The following is a 19,079-nucleotide window of genomic DNA, read 5'->3' on the forward strand; positions in this document are numbered from 1 at the left end:
ATATATATATATATATATATATATTGACAAATATATGAACATATACAATATATATATTGGAAGGAAAATATAAACATAGGGAGGTTCATGCATCATGGGGAATGTTTTCATGCTTCATGGTTGTTTCAAATATCTTACTTTATTTTAAGCGTACCTAATTGGCAGAAAACAAATAAAAGCCTTTGAATTTGTAGAAGATCCTTCTCTGTAAGCCGGAATTGCATCTTTAATGCGTTGTATCACGTTCAACACAGAAAAATTAAATTGAATCAATAGCATGTAGATCAATTCAAAATAATAAATTAATAATAAAAAGAATGATTAAACCGTAATATTCCCCTAATTGAAGAATAAACTCTTTTTAGGACAGCGTCAAGAGTATGCTGATAACGTGTTGTAGGCATAATTTACTGAACAATTATGGAGGCGATAGAGAGAGAGAGAAAGATGCGGCAATAGTAGAGAGAAAGAGAGAGATGTGTAATTGTGGGTGTGTGTTATTCCACCCCATTGAGCCTTTATTTATAGCAGTAGGGAAGGTTAATTCCTTACCCTTTAGTATTACAACATTTAATAGGTAATTTACTCCTAATAAGAATATAAGATATATTCCCATATCTACTAAGATTTACACAATCACATTCCTATTCCAATAGGACTCCAACAACATACACAATTTATGTAGAATCTATAATTCGTAAAACGTAAAGTCAGGTCATGTATTTGGTGAATGTAATATCCGAAAATTTAAGTGGTTGATTAAGAGTGAATTACTTGTGGCCATTGTTGGTAAATTTAATTTACCTTGTTTTAGGTTTGGATCAATTGGTCTTTTGCGCATTAAAGGATCTTTTATTATTGAGATCAACCTTTGGTTAGAAAAGAAAATAATAAATTAAAAAAAAAAACAAAAAAGGGATAGTTACTTTAATAAGTAAAGAGAAAAGGGAATGGGTATGTTCTAGAAACCCTCTTTTTTGCTGCTCTCTTCTCCAGCCGAGAGTGAGAGGGTAATTTCACCTTTTTAGTTCTTTTGGCTGCCAGATTCTCAAGGAAGAAGAATTCAATATCCGGTTGAATTTGCTTGTGTCGATTAGGACAAGTCAAATTCTTTCCTTCGTGTCCACTAGAGGTATCTATTTGTTACATTTGAAATTTCATTGTTATTTGGTTTGATAACCCAAGTGCTTGATTAAAGTCCCCAATTAACCTTGAATTAGGGTATGTTGTCTGGTATTTTGTACAAGCAGTGTGTGATGATTTTTCTTACTTATAGATAAGGAAGAGAAGGACAAGGTGGCTACGGTGCAAGTCACAGTCGGAGTTGAACATCAACAAATTGTGTTGAGGTAGGGGTTTTAACCATAAAAAAATATTTAGATTTTTTGTTTTACTAGACAAAGTTGGCATTTGAGCTCTATTTTAACCTTACTTCAAATGTTTTTCTGTTTTGATTATGTGAAAGAAGTAAAGCAAATGTTTCTCTATGGTTGAAGTGAAGCAAATGTTTCTCTATGGTTGGATTCTAATGATTTTAATTTTCTTTCTACAACTTTGGTGAGTTCAAAGTAATTGAAAAGGTTATTCAAGATTTCGTTTTTGACGTGCATACCTTTATTCTACTCATTATGAGATTTTGAAGTGTGTTGACATGATTTTTTAATTGTGAAAGTAGATGGAAAGTAGTATAATACTGTGCAATTAAGAATGTTGAGAAATATATGAACGGGGCACAATGACCCTTGAAATTGTTAGATTATGGGCACAATGACCCAATGTTCCCCAGGGAAAGCTCCATGTGTGGGCTGCGAGAACGATTTATCAATGTGATAAATGTGTGATATGTATATAGGCCAGGTATGTTATGGTTCCAATCTGCTAGTCACTTGTTTGGGATCAAAGAAAATGTTTGTGATTAGTTGTGCTATTTTTCTTTAAACGATAATGGCTCCATTGTTCTTAGAACAAAAGAAATGCTTTTGAACTGTGTGTGGTGTACTGTGTTGTTATAGCTAGTAGTGCTCTGAAACTTTGGTTTTCCTACAATATGTTTATTGTTAAATTACATAGTATTGGATGTGAATGTTTCTGGATTGCTCTAATCACTTTTCAGCATGCACCAAGAATTTAAATAAGGTCTTATCGAAAAACCCCTACTGGGCATTTTATGCTCACCTGTTTTTCTAAATTGTATTTACAGGTGGTGTAAGGTTGACTAGCTGAGTTTTGAGTTGCAGTTCTATTTTGTGGACTAGTGAAGAGGAGTCTAGACGTATATCTTTTGGGTGAGCTGCCAATGTATTTTGTATAGTTAGTCTTAGTCTGTAAATGATCATTTTGTTGCGTTGTAAATTAAGAAGACGTAGGCCACAATGGGTTAGCGTCTCTACTTACCTAGGCAATGAAAACCATGCAACATTTGATCACATGTCTTTTGGTTTGTATAATTTTTGCTCATTTGTATTTTTCATCAAATGACCTGAACATGTTTTTCTGGTAAGAAGCCTCAAAGTTTCTTTTATGAACTAGTTAAAATCTATGAGGTTTGATGTGTTACATTTTTTTTTTTTTTGGTAAACATGAAATTTGTTAGGTTTGATGTGTTACATTTTGAGAACCATGAATTTGGTTACCATTCGAACTTGTGGCTGATTATCTACTATTTATTTTCATTTTTCTTAGAATGGAATCGATTTCATTTCCAAAGACTTTTAAAGTGATTCAGGTTGGTGAAGGGTTTTTTTTTTTTTTTTTTTTTTTTTTCCCTTTGAAAAACAAACAGCAGCATACCTGTTTTGGACTTAAATTTTACTATACTTCCTGAACGCAAAAACCCATGAAATTTTAACACAAGTTAGTTTTATATGTCTACCTTGGATCTAGAAATTTTCATACTTTTTGGTTAGACGAGCTATATTTGGTGAATTTTACGGTACAGGTTGATTATGTAGTTTGTATTACAGCAAGAAGTCTTTAACTCTATTTCTTTAAGTTACCTATGTAGTTTGGTTTAGTATATTTGTTGAGTTTAAATTTTTCTTGACAGTCTTTAGCTAATTTTTGTGCCACTTGGTTCTATTTATTTCTCTTAAGCTCACATCTCCGGTTTTGGGGTGTGACAGTGAAGGTCCATGCAATAAGGGATGAAAAAAATATTAAGGTAAAAATCGTTGTTTTAGAAGAATCTAGATTGAGTGATGAATATTGTGAATGGATGTGTAGGAGTTCCTCCTTCGGATTTCGGATTTCCATATTCAAGGCATGTTGTATCTCGTTTCAACATTAAAAAAATAGATTGAATCAATAAAAGAATATGAATTCAATAAAATCAAAAGTTAATTAGACAAGAGTAATTGAAGCGTAATAGTCTCCTGATTTGTTTTTGTTTTTGGCCAATAATACTCTCCTGATTGAAGATGAACAAATTCTATGTAGCGCAGCGTCAAAAACATGGTGATAACGTGTTATGAAAGAGAGATGGAGGATAGGGTTGAGAAATTCTATGTGTTATTCTCTAGTCTTATGGTTTTATTTATAGTAAACGAACGAATATTCTTTGCCTTAAGTAATACAATCCTAAAGGGAAAAGATCTTCTAATATCCTAAATACAATCTACTACATCTACTAGAAGTACATTCATAACAATTTATTTATTTTATTTTAATTTTTTCCTTTTGGTGTTCTCATGAATGAGAAAAGGACCATTAAATACCAAATTAACTACCAACATATACCTAGATTAACTACCAACACAATCACACATCTATTATCGCGAAAAGCATGCCTAAATTAACTACCTACGCAACAAAGACTCGTTCCTTGCCGCCCAAATACGTAGCTATATCTCTCTCTTCTCCCTCAACCCTACAACCGTGGTGCGCATTTTGCATCTGCCACCCACGCCAACGCTGCCGGTGCAGTGTACCTCTTCCGCCCCAGCACGACAGAACACATATACCGAATTTGATAACACATCTTTGAAAACCGAAAAAAAAAAAAAGAAAAAAAAGAAAAAGAAAAAGAAAAAGAAAAAACGAAAATGTATGCGCCACCGCCATACTATCCTCCACCTCCTCCATATGCTCCACCTCCACCAGCCTTTTACGCGCCGCCACCAATGATGGCACCACCAAGGCGGTACTCTCCGTGGTTGGTGCCGCTTATATTCATTGTGAATCTCGGGGTGTTCATATGGACAATGTATGAGAACAACTGCCCATCTAAAATGTCAAAGGATCAGTGTATGGGAGGGCATTACTTGGATAGGTTCTCCTTCCAACCCTGGCACGATAACCGCATGATCGGTCCTACCCCTGAAACGTAAGCTCGGTCATATATATTTTTGTTTTACTTATTATTTATCAATAATTACTGGGATTGCAAAGATTGTTTGATCAATGCTTTTCACAATTGAGATTTCTAATCCAGTTTTACTATTAATTTTATATTTCCTTGTTTCTTTCTTTTTCTCGTTTTCTTTTTGGAAAGGGGAGGAAGAGTTAGAGTTTGGCAATGAACCAATTAACCCAAGAATTTCGATTACGAATATGAATTAAATTTTAATGACCTAAAATTGAAGTTTTTACAACTGAAAGTGGCATGGAAGGAGAACCACAGCATAATGTAGGGTTGATTTTACCTTTGTAATTATCGTAAATAAAGATTTGATGGCAGTTATAGGTGGAATTTCGATCAATCTCGGCTGAGGTCGGTTTAATCTGTTGTGTTCTGTGTTTACTTGTAATTTCTCTCTACAATCTTTAAGAATTTGAAACAAAAACAAAATTTCGACATTTCAAATTGAATTTTTGGTTTTCTGTTTAGCGGTTGCTCCATAAAATCAACTTCATCATAACTTTCTAGGGTGGCAAAGAATGGTAAAGTTATTCGGGTTAAAGCTTTCTCCAATTACTGGCTACGTTGAATATATCGAAGGGAAATTATTTATGCACACCTTTTTTAGACATTGGATTGAACAAATTATAAGGGAATAAAGGACCATAATCTAGAGAGGAAGTGCAGAGAACAATTGCCTACATCTAAAACCTAATCTAATTGCTACTATTTGCAGCCTCCAAAGACTAGGAGGCCTTGATACAAAACTAGTGGTGAATGGTGAAGCATGGCGCCTTTTTTCTGCAATGTGGCTACATGGCGGGCTGATTCATCTATTCGCCAACATGATCAGCCTTGATTTCGTTGGGCTCCGGCTTGAGCAGGATTTTGGATTTCGTAAGAGCCTTGGATTAAGATTTCATTCTAAGTACCAAGTATTTTTCATGACCAATGGTATCTAATAACTGTTGTTTAACACCGGATTTGCAGACAGATTTGGATTCGTGTATGTGCTTTCTGGGTTAGGGGGAAGTTTAGGGTCTTGCCTTAGTATTATTAAACACGGAAAGTCAAGCAAGACTATATCAGTTGGCGCATCTGGGGCAATTTTTGGATTGTTGGGAGCCTCACTTTCTGAGCTGATCACAAACTGGACAGTGTATGACGATAAGGTAATGTGTATTTTCTCGTTCCATTCCCTCGTTTTCAATTTTTCATAACAGCTAAATCAAGGTTCTTACAAAAATTCAGTGCTCGTCGATCATGATAATCATCCTCAATGCTGCCCTGAACTTGGCCATTGGATTTCTACTTCATATGGACCATTCAGCTCATGTAGGAGGACTCGTCGCCGGATTTTTCCTTGGTTTTGTGTTTTTTGTTAAGCCTCAGTTTGGATATGTAAGCAGCAAGTACATGCCAACCTACCATCAAGTCAAACGTACAGCAAGGCACAATTTCTGTCAATATTTTCTGGGGGTCCTTGGTTTGGTGGCGTGCATTATTCTGTAAGTGGTTAATTTCTTTTTCTCTTTGGACAAATTATTCAAGAATGCGAAAAAACAAAAACTATATATATCGATTATCTAACAAATTTATGTTTTATTTTTAAATTTGCAGGTATGCAACTGCCTTCGGTAAGCTATTTAATATAAAGGAAATTAAACAACATCTGCCTGATAGTGTAAACAAATATTGAGCTTGTGTAAGTTTTGGGTAATTAATGGACAAACTATACTTTCGTGGCGGTTCAACTTCATGTTTTTTCAAGAATTGGAAGTATAACACCATAAACTGTTCTAGCGTAACGCATGCATATGTATCATCAATGTACTGCCAATGTTCAGAGCTAAGTGTGTATGAGAGAGATGATTGCCGGGATGTAAGAGATATGAGTATTTTCTGTACTATGATCAGATAAGTATTTCAGATTTCGTAGTACTCGAAACAATTTCTTGGCCATAATCTCAGTTTCAGAATTTTTCTGCATCTTTCAGAATAACAACTTCAGAAGTTCGATTAGAAAACATAGGCTACAAAATAAAAAGTCATCATGTCTGCACTTGGAAATATGCATACTTTTTAGTAGAAGATTAATGCATACCCTTGGCGAATCACGGGGTGCGTATTTACCAAGTATGCGCAACCAAACAATGGTTGCAACAGTGCCATACACATACAAAATATCGAGCAATCCTGCAACCATCCTGAAGAACAACAACAACAATAACAAAATCTTTTTCCATTAAGTGGGGTCGGCTGCCTGCAACCATCCTGAAGGGAAAAAAAAATCACAAATAAGTATGCTGCTCTCATCAATTTAAAATCTTGACAGACGAAAACTTTGAAATGACAAACGGCGAAGGACTTAAAGATGTACAAACTGTAGAAATAATGCTAGGTGGGGTAAAGTTTAAATGTATTCCAACTTTCGAAAATATATTGCAAGCTGAATGAATTCCCTCAAACTCTTTATAATAATACACATTCTCCAAATTCCATCCTTTTCTAATTAAGAGAATGGGAGACGAAAGGGGGCGTTATTGCTTGGCCCTACTAATCAAGATTCGAAACCCCTCCTTGCCATGCTTCTCAGTTTTAGTTTTCTGAAACTTGGAAAAATCGAAAAGGCCTAATGCTAGGTGGACCAACACATCTACTTGGAGATAAGCCTTTACGTATAGTGAAAGATTATGAGAGCGAAAAAGAGAGAACAACAGAGCAAAAATGACGATTTGCATTGACTATGACAATGAAGGCACAATACCAGTAGTAACTGTTGACTTTGTATGGATTTCCTTTTATTCCGGAATTTCTATAATCTTGGGTTTCCTAGTTTAGGAGATATTGTTTGTAATTATTCTTTCCCTATTACAATAGGATTGTACATGAATATATATACCTCAGAGTGAGAAGAATACAATACACTTTCAAAGGATTCTACACCAGAGCCAGGCTGTAAAAAAAAGGAAGGAAAACTTCAAACCCTAATTGGGTTCGTGTTACCGTGCCATGCCCAACACCTCTGCTACGTCTCTGTCTGCAACGAACATTGAGCAACTTGACGTCATTGCTGTTCCCCGTTTATCCCCAAACCACAACAAGCGACGTGCGTTGTTGCTGCTCAAGAACATTTCCAGGTTCGTAGGGTGCTACCAGATTTTGCCAAATTCCGCCGACCTTTTTTTGAACCCCTGCCTTTGTCGCGGCAAAGATTGTCATTCGTCGTGAAAGATGTCTATCGAGGATAGCAAGGTGATTCCATTACTGCTCCGGTTGTGGTCCAATCCTGATAATTCCAATGAGAAGGACTATGATCTATGGGCTCGTCTCATCCAAATTCATATTGTTGGAAGGAAGAAGATCCCAAATATGATGATTGGTTCTTTGATGATCAGAGAATTAAGAGTTGGCTCTTATCAACAATGAAGCTGGAGATTATGAAACAGTACATTTGGCTGTCAACTTCGAAAGAAATTAGGGATTCTTTGAAGACTGCCTACTTTGACGAGAACGATGAGGCTAGAATTTATTCCTTGAACCAAAAAGCATCACGTCTTCGGCAGAATGGACTGCCTTTGGCTATCTATTTTGGGGAGCTAACACAAATTTTCCAAGATATGGTCACTTTAACAAAGTGGCCATGGAGTGTGAAAACAATATCAAGATTTTTCACAAAAGTACTGAGTGATAGAGGGTGCATTTGTTTCTTGGTGGGCTAGATGATGTATTTGATCAAGTCCGCAGAGAAGTGTTACACAAAGATCCACCACTTGGACTATAGGCGGTGTATGCATATGTCCGTCATGAAGTTGATCGCAAGGAAGCCATGAAGATGGAAGGACACAACATCAAACCTGCAACAATGGTAAGCAAGTCTCAGGCCCATTTCACTTGTGCTAACCAAGGTGGTTGCGAGAGTAGGTTCTGCTAGCCATGGATCGACCAGACTAGCCGGGATCGCCCTCTGAGTAAATTTCTACACTGCGGCATGAATGAACACTCCAAGAGCCGATGCTTTGAGTTGATTGGGTATCCTGAGAATTGGGATGAGAGACGTGACCCTTGGTTCAATAAACGGCGAGCCTCTGTTATCTGGATATAGCACTGTCGTCTTGGAGATGCTTTTTTGATTATTTTCATAATTATTCCCTAGTTTGTTTGTGAAAAGCGATGTTTCTTAGTTTAAGTGTGATGTGTGTGAAATGGCTAAAAGCCATCGAACTTCTTTTCCTCCAAGTTTGAATAAGAGTTATGTGACTTTTATGATTTTGCACTCTGATGTTTAGGGTCCCTCGAAAATTGCCTCTCTTGGTGGAGCTCACTAGTTTCTCACTTTTATTGATGATTGTATGAGAATGACTTGGGTGACATTGTGAAAATAAGTAATGTTAGTTTGGCCTTTCAAAAGTTTCACAATATGGTCTCCGTGCAATACAATATGAATATCCAGGTTCTTCGAAATGATAATGGAGGCAAGTATATTTTTATAGAACTTCACTATTTCCTTGATATGCATGGGATTGTTCATCAAACCATATGTCCAAACACTCATCAGCAGAATGGGATGGTGATAGGAGCATATTCATGCGACTTAAATGGCTTGTTCTCGTGCATTTACGTTATGTTTCTCTAGTTATTTTAGTCCTTTATGCTTCTTTTGTGTGTTTTCAGGTTCTAAGGGCTTAGGGAGCAAGAAAGTGCATTTTGAGGCTATTTGGGGCACTTTTGGGCATGGATTGGATAGCTTAATCATGGAGCAAAGAGGATGGACGAAATTGAAACCTTGTATGCTCTTTGGGGACATCAAACAAAGGGCCTAGCCCAATCAAACAAATCCTTTGAGCCATGGAAAACCTCTAGCCCAATCAAACATATTATGCCATGCAAACCAACCTATTTTAGGCCCATTCTATGTACTTAAACCCTAGCCCTTTAAACTAGCCCTATTATCACTTATCACTTCCATTCACTTATCACTCACCACATATCATTCATTTATCACTTAACATATCATTCACTTATCACTTATCATACTCATAATCATCTACACATTTCAACCATTTAAACATATGCATTTCAACTCACATGCACACCCACCTCTTTCCACCTAATCCACATGCTTTCACAACCTAAAACACATGCACATTCACCCTAAATCAATCACATTCACAACATGCCATCATTTCTCCCCCCTTTGCCGTGCATTGCACTTAAACTTTCCAACCTTTCCAAATGCAATTTCATCAACACATGCATTCATTATTCATTCACCTTGCACTCCTTCAATTCACCCACCATTCATTCTTTATTCCACATACACTCATCATCACACAACCTAGCTAACCCTACATGCATTATTTATTAACTCTTCATCATGCATCAACATTTTAAATCATCAAAAACCAACCTTTGCCGTGGCATTCACTCCCATTTCCAGCATAAACACATGCATTTCCAGCTTTCACATGCATCACATTCATTTCCAAACAACAATCACTTCAAATGCCATGCATTCACATGCATTTACACCACCAAAAACCCCTTTGCCGTGGGCTTTCAATGCCTTTTCAGCTTTCCCTTTTATTTTCCAGCTTTCATTCTTCATCATTCCAGCATTCCACCTAATTCACATGCCTTCATTCATTCTTTATTCCACTTACACTCATCATCACACACCTTAGCAATCAACACATGCACTCACATGCATCACAACCACAAAGAACCATCCTGAAAACACATTGTCGTGGCCTACTCACAATTCCAGCATCTTCACATGTCTTTCTAGCTTTCCCTTTCATTTCCACCACTCATTCTTCATCATTTCAGCCACCTACATGCATTAATTATTAAACTCTTCATCATTGCATCCAGAAAATAAGCAAGAAAGCTTCCCAAACACATGCTTCACCAACAAACAAATCAGCAACACATGCACCAAAAACATCCATGCTGTGGGTTCCCTTTGCTCCCCTTGTGCAATTCCAGCTTTTCACATGTGTCCTAGCTGTTTTTCCATCATTCCTCCACACAAACACCTTAAACAAACAGCCATATAACCTCCATTCCTCCTATAAATACCCTTACATTCCCATTCATTCATATATCTCATTCGACAACACAAAACATTCTCAAAAGTTCCCTACATGTCATCATAATAGAGATACAATCGAAGATCATTAAGAATAATGAAAACCATAAGCATTGACAAAGCATTTGCAACTATGACATCATGTTACTCATGCTAAGAATTAAACTTAACGCGATCGTGACAAGCGACCTTCACTACTTTCAAGTATAAGTTAGTAACGATTATGTGAAACCTTCTTAAACTTTAGCCACATATTCATGCATGCTAATTAAGTGTCGACCCTCAATCAACAAACACAAATAAGTTAATCATCAAATAGTTAAGCCAATTGCATTCACGAATCAAGAGTTCATAACCGGAATTCATCAATTCATATCACATAAATAATCATGGTATTGAAATCACCCCTAGCCAAAAAGGGTTTAGTTCCTCATACAAAACAAAGAGAATTGAAATTAAACATTGAAATCAAAGAAACGCCTAAACATTCCAACAACTCAAACGTGAATTGTATGAACGTTTAGGCCCTCTTATCTTCCTCTTCGTTGTGGCACAAGGTCTAAAGATAGTTGGTTTGGGGGGATGGAAGTGTGGAATGGAGTGGGGAATTATGGAAATAGGTGAGGAGTGGTGGAGAAAATGGTGCAGAAAATGAAGAGAAACTCACGGCTAGGAGAAGGAAATGGAAGTGTTTATGGTGTGTTGTGTTGTGAATGAGATATATGAATGAATGGGAATGCAAGGGTATTTATAGGAGGAGTGGAGGTTATATGGCTGTTTGTTTAAGGTGTTTGTGTGGAGGAATGATGGAAAAACAGCTAGGACACATGTGAAAAGCTGGAATTGCACAAGGGGAGCAAAGGGAACCCACGGCATGGATGTTTTTGGTGCATGTGTTGCTGATTTGTTTGTTGGTGAAGCATGTGTTTGGGAATCTTTCTTGCTTATTTTCTGGATGCAATGATGACGAGTTTAATAATTAATGCATGTAGGTGGCTGAAATGATGAAGAATGAGTGGTGGAAATGAAAGGGAAAGCTAGAAAGACATGTGAAGATGCTGAAATTGTGAGTAGGCCACGGCAAAGTGTTTTCAGGATGGTTCTTTGTGGTTGTGATGCATGTGAGTGCATGTGTTGATTGCTAAGGTGTGTGATGATGAGTGTAAGTGGAATAAAGAATGAATGAAGGCATGTGAATTAGGTGGAATGCTGGAATGATGAAGAATGAAAGCTGGAAAATAAAAGGGAAAGCTGAAAAGGCATTGAAAGCCCACGACAAAGGGGTTTTTGGTGGTGTAAATGCATGTGAATGCATGGCATTTGAAGTGATTGTTGTTTGGAAATGAATGTGATGCATGTGAAAGCTGGAAATGCATGTGTTTATGCTGGAAATGGGAGTGAATGCCACGGCAAAGGTTGGTTTTTGATGATTTAAAATGTTGATGCATGATGAAGAGTTAATAAATAATGCATGTAGGGTTAGCTAGGTTGTGTGATGATGAGTGTATGTGGAATAAAGAATGAATGGTGGGTGAATTGAAGGAGTGCAAGGTGAATGAATAATGAATGCATGTGTTGATGAAATTGCATTTGGAAAGGTTGGAAAGTTTAAGTGCAATGCACGGCAAAGGGGGGAGAAATGATGGCATGTTGTGAATGTGATTGATTTAGGGTGAATGTGATTGATTTAGGGTGAATGTGCATGTGTTTTAGGTTGTGAAAGCATGTGGATTAGGTGGAAAGAGGTGGGTGTGCATGTGAGTTGAAATGCATATGTTTAAATGGTTGAAATGTGTAGATGATTATGAGTATGATAAGTGATAAGTGAATGATATGTTAAGTGATAAATGAATGATATGTGGTGAGTGATAAGTGAATGGAAGTGATAAGTGATAATAGGGCTAGTTTAAAGGGCTAGGGTTTAAGTACATAGAATGGGCCTAAAATAGGTTGGTTTGCATGGCATAATATGTTTGATTGGGCTAGAGGTTTTCCATGGCTCAAAGGATTTGTTTGATTGGGCTAGGCCCTTTGTTTGATGTCCCCAAAGAGCATACAAGGCTTCAATTTCGTCCATCCTCTTTGCTCCATGATTAAGCTATCCAATCCATGCCCAAAAGTGCCCCAAATAGCCTCAAAATGAACTTTCTTGCTCCCTAAGTCCTTAGAACCTGAAAACACACAAAAGAAGCATAAAGGACTAAAATAACTAGAGAAACATAACGTAAATGCACGAGAACAAGCCATTTAAGTCGCATGAATATGCTCCTATCAAACTCCCCCACACTTATCTTTTGCTAGTCCTCGAGCAAAACAGAATAAAAACAAATAAACAAAACGACACTAAACACGTAAAACACAACCTACACCTTCCAACAATCGTTTCAGGGATTTCCAATGCACATGACAAGTTAAAAATCATTATTCCCACAGAATTTAGCCATCTTTACCCTTAAGTACATTCTTAATCATAGTCACCACATACTAGTTCGCAATTAAGCATTTAAAACCATGTTTTGAATGTAGTAACATGCCTTAGAGAATTTGCTCAATTCCTTACAAGATATGCACTCAATTTTCACTCAAATTTTCTAACTACACACCCTAATCTAGTCATATGTGAGAAGATTGATGTAAACATGAAAACGAACACTCACATATATGTATCACAAAGAACGCAATTTTTGGAGTTAATAAGCATGTTTAGATATGATCTCATGAATGGAATGCTACTACTTAGACGCGAGAACCAGTGACATCATATGCTCATACCAAGTTCAAACTCCACAAATTGAAACACATAACACTCAAGATTGAAGTCACGGGTTGTAATGGGGCTTGGGGCGTGTGGATAACAAAGAAGGGATATGGAAAACAAAGGTTCTTAAAGAAATAGTGAGCAAGGCAATTGAATCAACTTAGAATTCACTTTTGAATGAAAACTCAACTTTGGAACAAAAAGGGAGACAATTTAGGGCCAGAATTGGTGTTTTGAGCCCTTTCTTCAATCACTCATTCTTTCATTTTTTTTTTTTTCAAGCTCTTTTTTTCTTTCTTTCTTTCTTTCTTTTCTTTTCTGTTTTTCTTTTCTTTTGAAACTCAAAACATGCTTAAGAACAAGCATTCCTTCCCCCACACTCATTTTCTTGCATAATGTAACTCAAAAGGAATTCATTGAAGTTATGCTCACTATCTTTTAAGAACAAGGGTGTGGATTGTCCTAAACTAGGCTAGGTGAGGATAATGTGGGTTGACAAAGAATAAAGGCTAAACAAAGCTCAACAGGGGTAAAACTTACAACATATACGAAATATGGGAAGTGAGGTTATTTGGCTATGGTGGTAACTACACAACTTCATCTTGATATATGTTATGTAAATCAATAACATGCCTTGAATGAAATGGGCATGAGTTCTAGCATTTGGAACTATATGATGAAACGCCTTCTAAGTAGTAACCAAGCAAAGAATAATGAGATCATGCAACAACTTTGGAAAACAAGAAATCACAGATTATACTCTCCAAAGAACGTTATAGGCTCAAGTCTCTCAGGGTTGTAGCGTTTGTTTGAGTTCCTTCCTTCAAGCATGTTACATAACTAATTTTTTCTTTTATGATTGCATGTGAAGTCATACATTATAACCATAACCAAGCATATACCAAGAGTAAATCAAACTTTTCTCCATGTTTCTAACTCTTTTTAACAGTCATGCAATTAGAAACCAAATCCTTATCATTGTGTTGGAAGGTGACCTACGACACAAAAACGACTCAAAACACTCTTTTTTGGCTTTTCAAAACATGTTTTTCAAATTTTTATGTGATTTTCGAATTTTTAAGTCAAAACACACTAAACACACTTAAAAACAGCAAGAAACAACATTTGAAGTTATGGTGGATAAAACCCTACGAATTTGCATCAAAACACTTTAGTAACTCCCCCACACTTAAATCAAACATTGTCCTCAATGTTAAAAAACCACACTAAACACAAACAAACATATAAACAGCAATTAAACATACTAAACATGGCAGAATGTATCTAACAAAGAGAAGAGTTTAGAGATGCTAATCTGGTTATGGAGTGTTCGTTCCATCTTCTCCTTGGTGATGGCAATGAGGCTTCATCTTGAGTTTTTCCACAGGCTACTCTTGAACTGAGCTGGAGATTCTTTTGGTTTCCTCCGATCGTTGATTTTCCTTTGTGCTACTCTTGAACTGGGCAGCAGGATTCTTTTGGTCTCCCCCGAAGGTCTGAGCTTACTCCTTTTATCTGTTTCTTTGTTCAATCTCTCCAATTCGTATTGAAGAGGGTTAGAGGATAGCTCAGCAAAGCTAGGTAAGCAACCAGGGAATAGAGTCCAGATAGACTCCAAGTGCCGGCTGGTTGCTTCTTTCACTTTGCCATGCAAGTAATATCAAGCACAAAGGAAAAGACAGGGAAAGAGCATGATATGAGATACCTTTGCTTTCGCCCTTGATGATATGAGATACCTTTGCTTTCGAAGAGGCAGCGAATGAATCCACATGCTTCGATCCACCGTTTCCTCTTGCCTCCTTTGTACTCCAGGCATTTGGTATCTTCTTCGGGGGATACATCCATGGTTGAAAATGTGTTCTCAAGAGAAGGAGAAAACTGAGCATGTTTGAGAGGGTTGGTTGCAGCTTACATTTTCGGCCGAGAAGGAAAGTTATGCGTTGGTGGGTGTATGCCTTGCCATGAATGTTGATGTATATAGGAATTGTAATGGTAAGTGGCAGTGCGAATGCGGCAATGTCCTCCACGCGTCTTCTGAAAAGCCGGGAGCTTTTGACAAAGTGGTACGCGCTTTCTGAAAAGCCGGGAGCTTTTCACAAAGTTGCACTTGCTTTCTGGAAAGCCGGGAGCTTTCGGCTTTGTCACCCACGTTTGTCGGCTAAAGTGTGCAGCTGATTTCTCGCCTTCCACGCGTCTTCTGAAAAGCTGGGAACTTTTGACAAATTTGCACACGCTTTCTGAAAAGCCTGGATTGCGTCTGAAGAGCTGGCGATCTTTACGCCAGAAAATCCAGTTTTTGAAGAGCGGTGTCTCTTCAATTCTGAATTGGTGATTGCGTCGCCTATCCTTTAATAGAGGTGATCGATCACCTCTATCTGCACACTTTGAAGACTTCCCAAAAATCATCTTCGGCCCGTCGAGATTTTCCTCCATCCAACCCTTCTCTTTTAACTTCTTGAACAATGGCTAGCTCATCCAACCCATCGAACATTTGCTTAGATTTGAGTCTAAGCAGTGACCCGGTCGCGCCTCGTCAGGATAAGGTATGGTGCCCGTCTTTCTTATCTTCTCATGGCCCTCTTACAGATGAGGACTCTGTGATGACGGATGCCACAACGGCTACGATAGTAGCTCGGAACCTCCTCACTCCCAAAGATAGTCAGCTGCTTTCTGGACGGTCCGATGAGTTGGCCGTTCAAGAGTCCTTGGCTCTTAGCGTTCAGTGCGCTGGCTCTGTGTCCAACATGGGCCAACGCCTTCTTGCTCACTCCCGTCAGGTTGAATCCTTGATGGCGGAGGTGGAGAGTCTTAAGCAGGAGATCAAACAGCTTAAGTACGAGAACCGAAGTTTGCACGTGCTTGCCAACAATTATTCGACAGGCATGAAGAGGAAGCTTGATGAGCTTGATGACCGTCAACGGTTTGCAGCTTTCTTCCAGAGGCACCTCTTTCCTGGGTCATCCAGCGTTCCACCAAGGATTGGGGCCTTGAATGATCTATCTTCGGTGCCTCCCGCTCCTATGCCTCTTGCTCCGATGCCTTCTGCTCCGATGCCTTCTGTTCCGAGAGTGTTGCCACGTAGTGGGGCCTCACGTACACAACCTTTGTGAAGGCTCCATCTTTCTGCCATGTTTTTTTTTTTTTTTTTTTTTTTTTTTGTAATCACTCGGAAATCAATGAACAAGCGTTATTCACTGTAATGGGTTGCCTCCCACGAAGCGCTTGCTTTTACGTCTTGCAGCCGGACGAGTACTCTCTTCAATCTTAATTTGAGCCCACGGAATGGAAAGGAGTGTCTTCCACCACTTGCCCCACACCATGCTCGTAATATGGCTTCAACCGATGCCCATTCACCTTGAATTCTACGCCATTCCTTAAGCTTTTTATGTGGACTGTACCATAAGGTAAAACGTTAGTAACAACAAACGGGCCAATCCATTTAGAACGCAACTTACCAGGAAACAAACGTAGGCGAGAGTTGAAAAGTAACACTTTCTGCCCAACTGTGAAGGTCTTGGTTCGAATCATTTTATCATGGAATGCTTTGGTCTTGGCTTTGTACATCCGGGCATTCTCATAGGCTTCATTCCGAATCTCCTCAAGTTCATTCAATTGGAGCTTCCTATGAACTCCCGCTGCATCTATGTCCATGTTGAAAGTCTTCACGGCCCAATGTGCCTTGTGTTCTAACTCTACGGGCAAATGACATGGCTTACCATAGACGAGCCGAAAAGGTGACATCCCAATGGGTGTTTTGTACGCCGTACGATATGCCCACAGTGCATCATCTAAACGTAAGCTCCAATCCCTCCTTGTTGGTCCAACGGTCTTCTCCAAAATTTGTTTGATTTCTCGGTTAGACACCTCGGCTTGGCCATTTGTTTGAGGATGGTAAGGTGTGGAGACCTTATGGTTGACATGGTACTTTCTTAGCAACGCCTCAATGGTCCGATTGCAAAAGTGAGACCCTCTATCACTTATGATTACTCTCGGCATTCCAAACCTAGCAAAAATGTTAGTTTTCACGAAATCTGCAACCACCTTAGAATCGTTAGTACGGGTGGCTTTTGCTTCCACCCATTTAGAAACATAATCAACGGCTAGCAAGATATAAGTGAAACCATAAGATGGAGGGAAAGGGCCCATGAAATCAATGCCCCAAACATCAAAAATTTCAACATTAAAGACAGGGGTTTGCGGCATTTGGTCCTTGGTACCTATGTTACCCATTCGTTGGCAACGATCACAAGACATACAAAAGGTTCTAGCATCCCTAAATATAGTCGGCCAATAAAAACCACACTCTTGAACCTTGAGGGCAGTGCGTTGTGTGCCAAAATGACCACCACATGCATATGTGTGACAAAAGCTTAGAATTGAGTGAAATTCAGAATCATGCACACATCTACGTACAATTTGATCTGAGCAATACTTCCACAAATAAGGGTCATCCCAAACATAGAAACGTGCATCATTTTTAAGCTTATCACGTTGGTGCTTGTTTAGTTCATTTGGAAATTGTTTAGCCACCAAGTAATTCACTAAATCTGCATACCATGGTTCACTTACCTCAATGGATAGCAACTGCTCATCGGGAAAAGTTTCAGGGATAGGTACGGCATGTTCATGCTCCTCGTGGATCATTCGGCTTAAATGGTCAGCCACTACATTCTCGCTTCCTTTCTTATCCCGGATTTCAATATCAAATTCTTGAAGAAGAAGAATCCAACGGATAAGCCTCGGCTTTGCTTCCTTTTTCGTGAGCAAGTACCTCAAAGCTGCATGATCAGAATAAACGATTACTTTAGTACCAATTAAATATGAACGGAATTTATCTAAAGCAAAAACCACAGCTAGAAGTTCTTTTTCCGTCGTGGAGTAGTTCAATTGGGCATCATTGAGAGTCCGAGAGGCATAGTATATGACATGCGGCCGCTTGTCTCTTCTTTGTCCTAGAACAGTTCCTAATGCATAGTCGGATGCATCGCACATGAGCTCGAACGGAAGGCTCCAATCTGGAGGTACAATAATGGGGGCCGAGACTAGCTTCTCCTTGAGTTGGTTAAATGCCGAATTACACTCTTCATCAAACTTGAATGGCACATCTTTTTGAAGCAATCGGCAAAGAGGGTTAGACATCTTGGAGAAGTCCTTGATAAAACGCCTATAGAACCCTGCATGGCCAAGAAACGAACGTACCTCTCTAACCGAAGTAGGAGAGGGTAAGTGACGTACAAGGTCTATTTTCGATTTATCTACTTCAATTCCTTTTTCTGAAACAATATGTCCTAAAACTATACCTTGTTTCACCATAAAGTGACATTTCTCCCAATTCAAGACAAGGTTAGTTTCAACACATCGTTTCAAAATTAAGGTCAGATTATCCAAGCAATTATCAAATGAACTCCCAAACACACTGAAATCATCCATGAAAACCTCAATGATCTTTTCAACAAAATCGGAAAATATACTTACCATACACCTTTGGAAAGTGGCCGGTGCGTTGCATAAGCCAAATGGCATGCGACGATAAGCAAATGTTCCAAAGGGACATGTGAATGTGGTCTTCTCTTGATCATCCGGGGCTATCACAATTTGGTTATATCCAGAGTATCCATCAAGAAAACAGTAAAAAGCATGACCGGCTAACCTTTCGAGCATCTGGTCGATGAATGGCAAAGGAAAGTGATCTTTCCTAGTCATGGCATTTAGCTTCCGGTAATCGATACATACTCGCCATCCAGTCTGAATGCGTGTAGGCACGAGCTCATTCTCATCATTCTTGATAACAGTTACTCCGGACTTCTTGGGAACGACTTGAACTGGAGAGACCCAACGGCTATCGGAGATAGGGTAGATCACTCCGCAATCCAAAAGCTTGATTATTTTCTTCT

At 38.5% G+C, this 19,079-nt stretch overlaps 1 protein-coding gene and 1 long non-coding RNA gene across 2 annotated transcripts; both read left to right on the forward strand.

The window, feature by feature from the left end:
- Positions 1–968: 968 nt before the first annotated feature.
- On the forward strand, positions 969–2,653 carry LOC103927443. Its single transcript, XR_664198.3, has 3 exons — positions 969–1,132; positions 1,277–1,349; positions 2,201–2,653. It is a non-coding gene; the product is annotated as an uncharacterized LOC103927443 (long non-coding RNA).
- A 1,006-nt stretch (positions 2,654–3,659) lies between these two features.
- Positions 3,660–6,279, forward strand: LOC103927442 (RHOMBOID-like protein 5). The gene is made up of 5 exons (XM_009336365.3): positions 3,660–4,321; positions 5,073–5,233; positions 5,327–5,508; positions 5,588–5,844; positions 5,957–6,279. Exons 1-5 carry the CDS (start codon positions 4,041–4,043, stop codon positions 6,033–6,035), a joined length of 960 nt encoding a protein of 319 aa, XP_009334640.3. The 5' UTR covers positions 3,660–4,040; the 3' UTR covers positions 6,036–6,279.
- Positions 6,280–19,079: the final 12,800 nt, after the last annotated feature.

The sequence above is a fragment of a genome, unplaced genomic scaffold (assembly GCF_019419815.1).
Source record: "Pyrus x bretschneideri cultivar Hongxiangsu unplaced genomic scaffold, Pyrus_bretschneideri_v1 Contig26, whole genome shotgun sequence".
In the NCBI taxonomy this organism is placed as follows: Eukaryota; Viridiplantae; Streptophyta; class Magnoliopsida; order Rosales; family Rosaceae; genus Pyrus; species Pyrus x bretschneideri.

Excerpts from the sequence above, each read along its gene's own strand:
- LOC103927442 (XM_009336365.3), top strand. The coding sequence starts at position 4,041 with ATGTATGCGCCACCGCCATACTATCCTCCACCTCCTCCATATGCTCCA. Across the intron at positions 4,322-5,072 it reads ATCGGTCCTACCCCTGAAAC|CCTCCAAAGACTAGGAGGCC; the intron begins GTAAGCTCGGTC and ends TACTATTTGCAG. Across the intron at positions 5,509-5,587 it reads GGACAGTGTATGACGATAAG|TGCTCGTCGATCATGATAAT; the intron begins GTAATGTGTATT and ends ACAAAAATTCAG.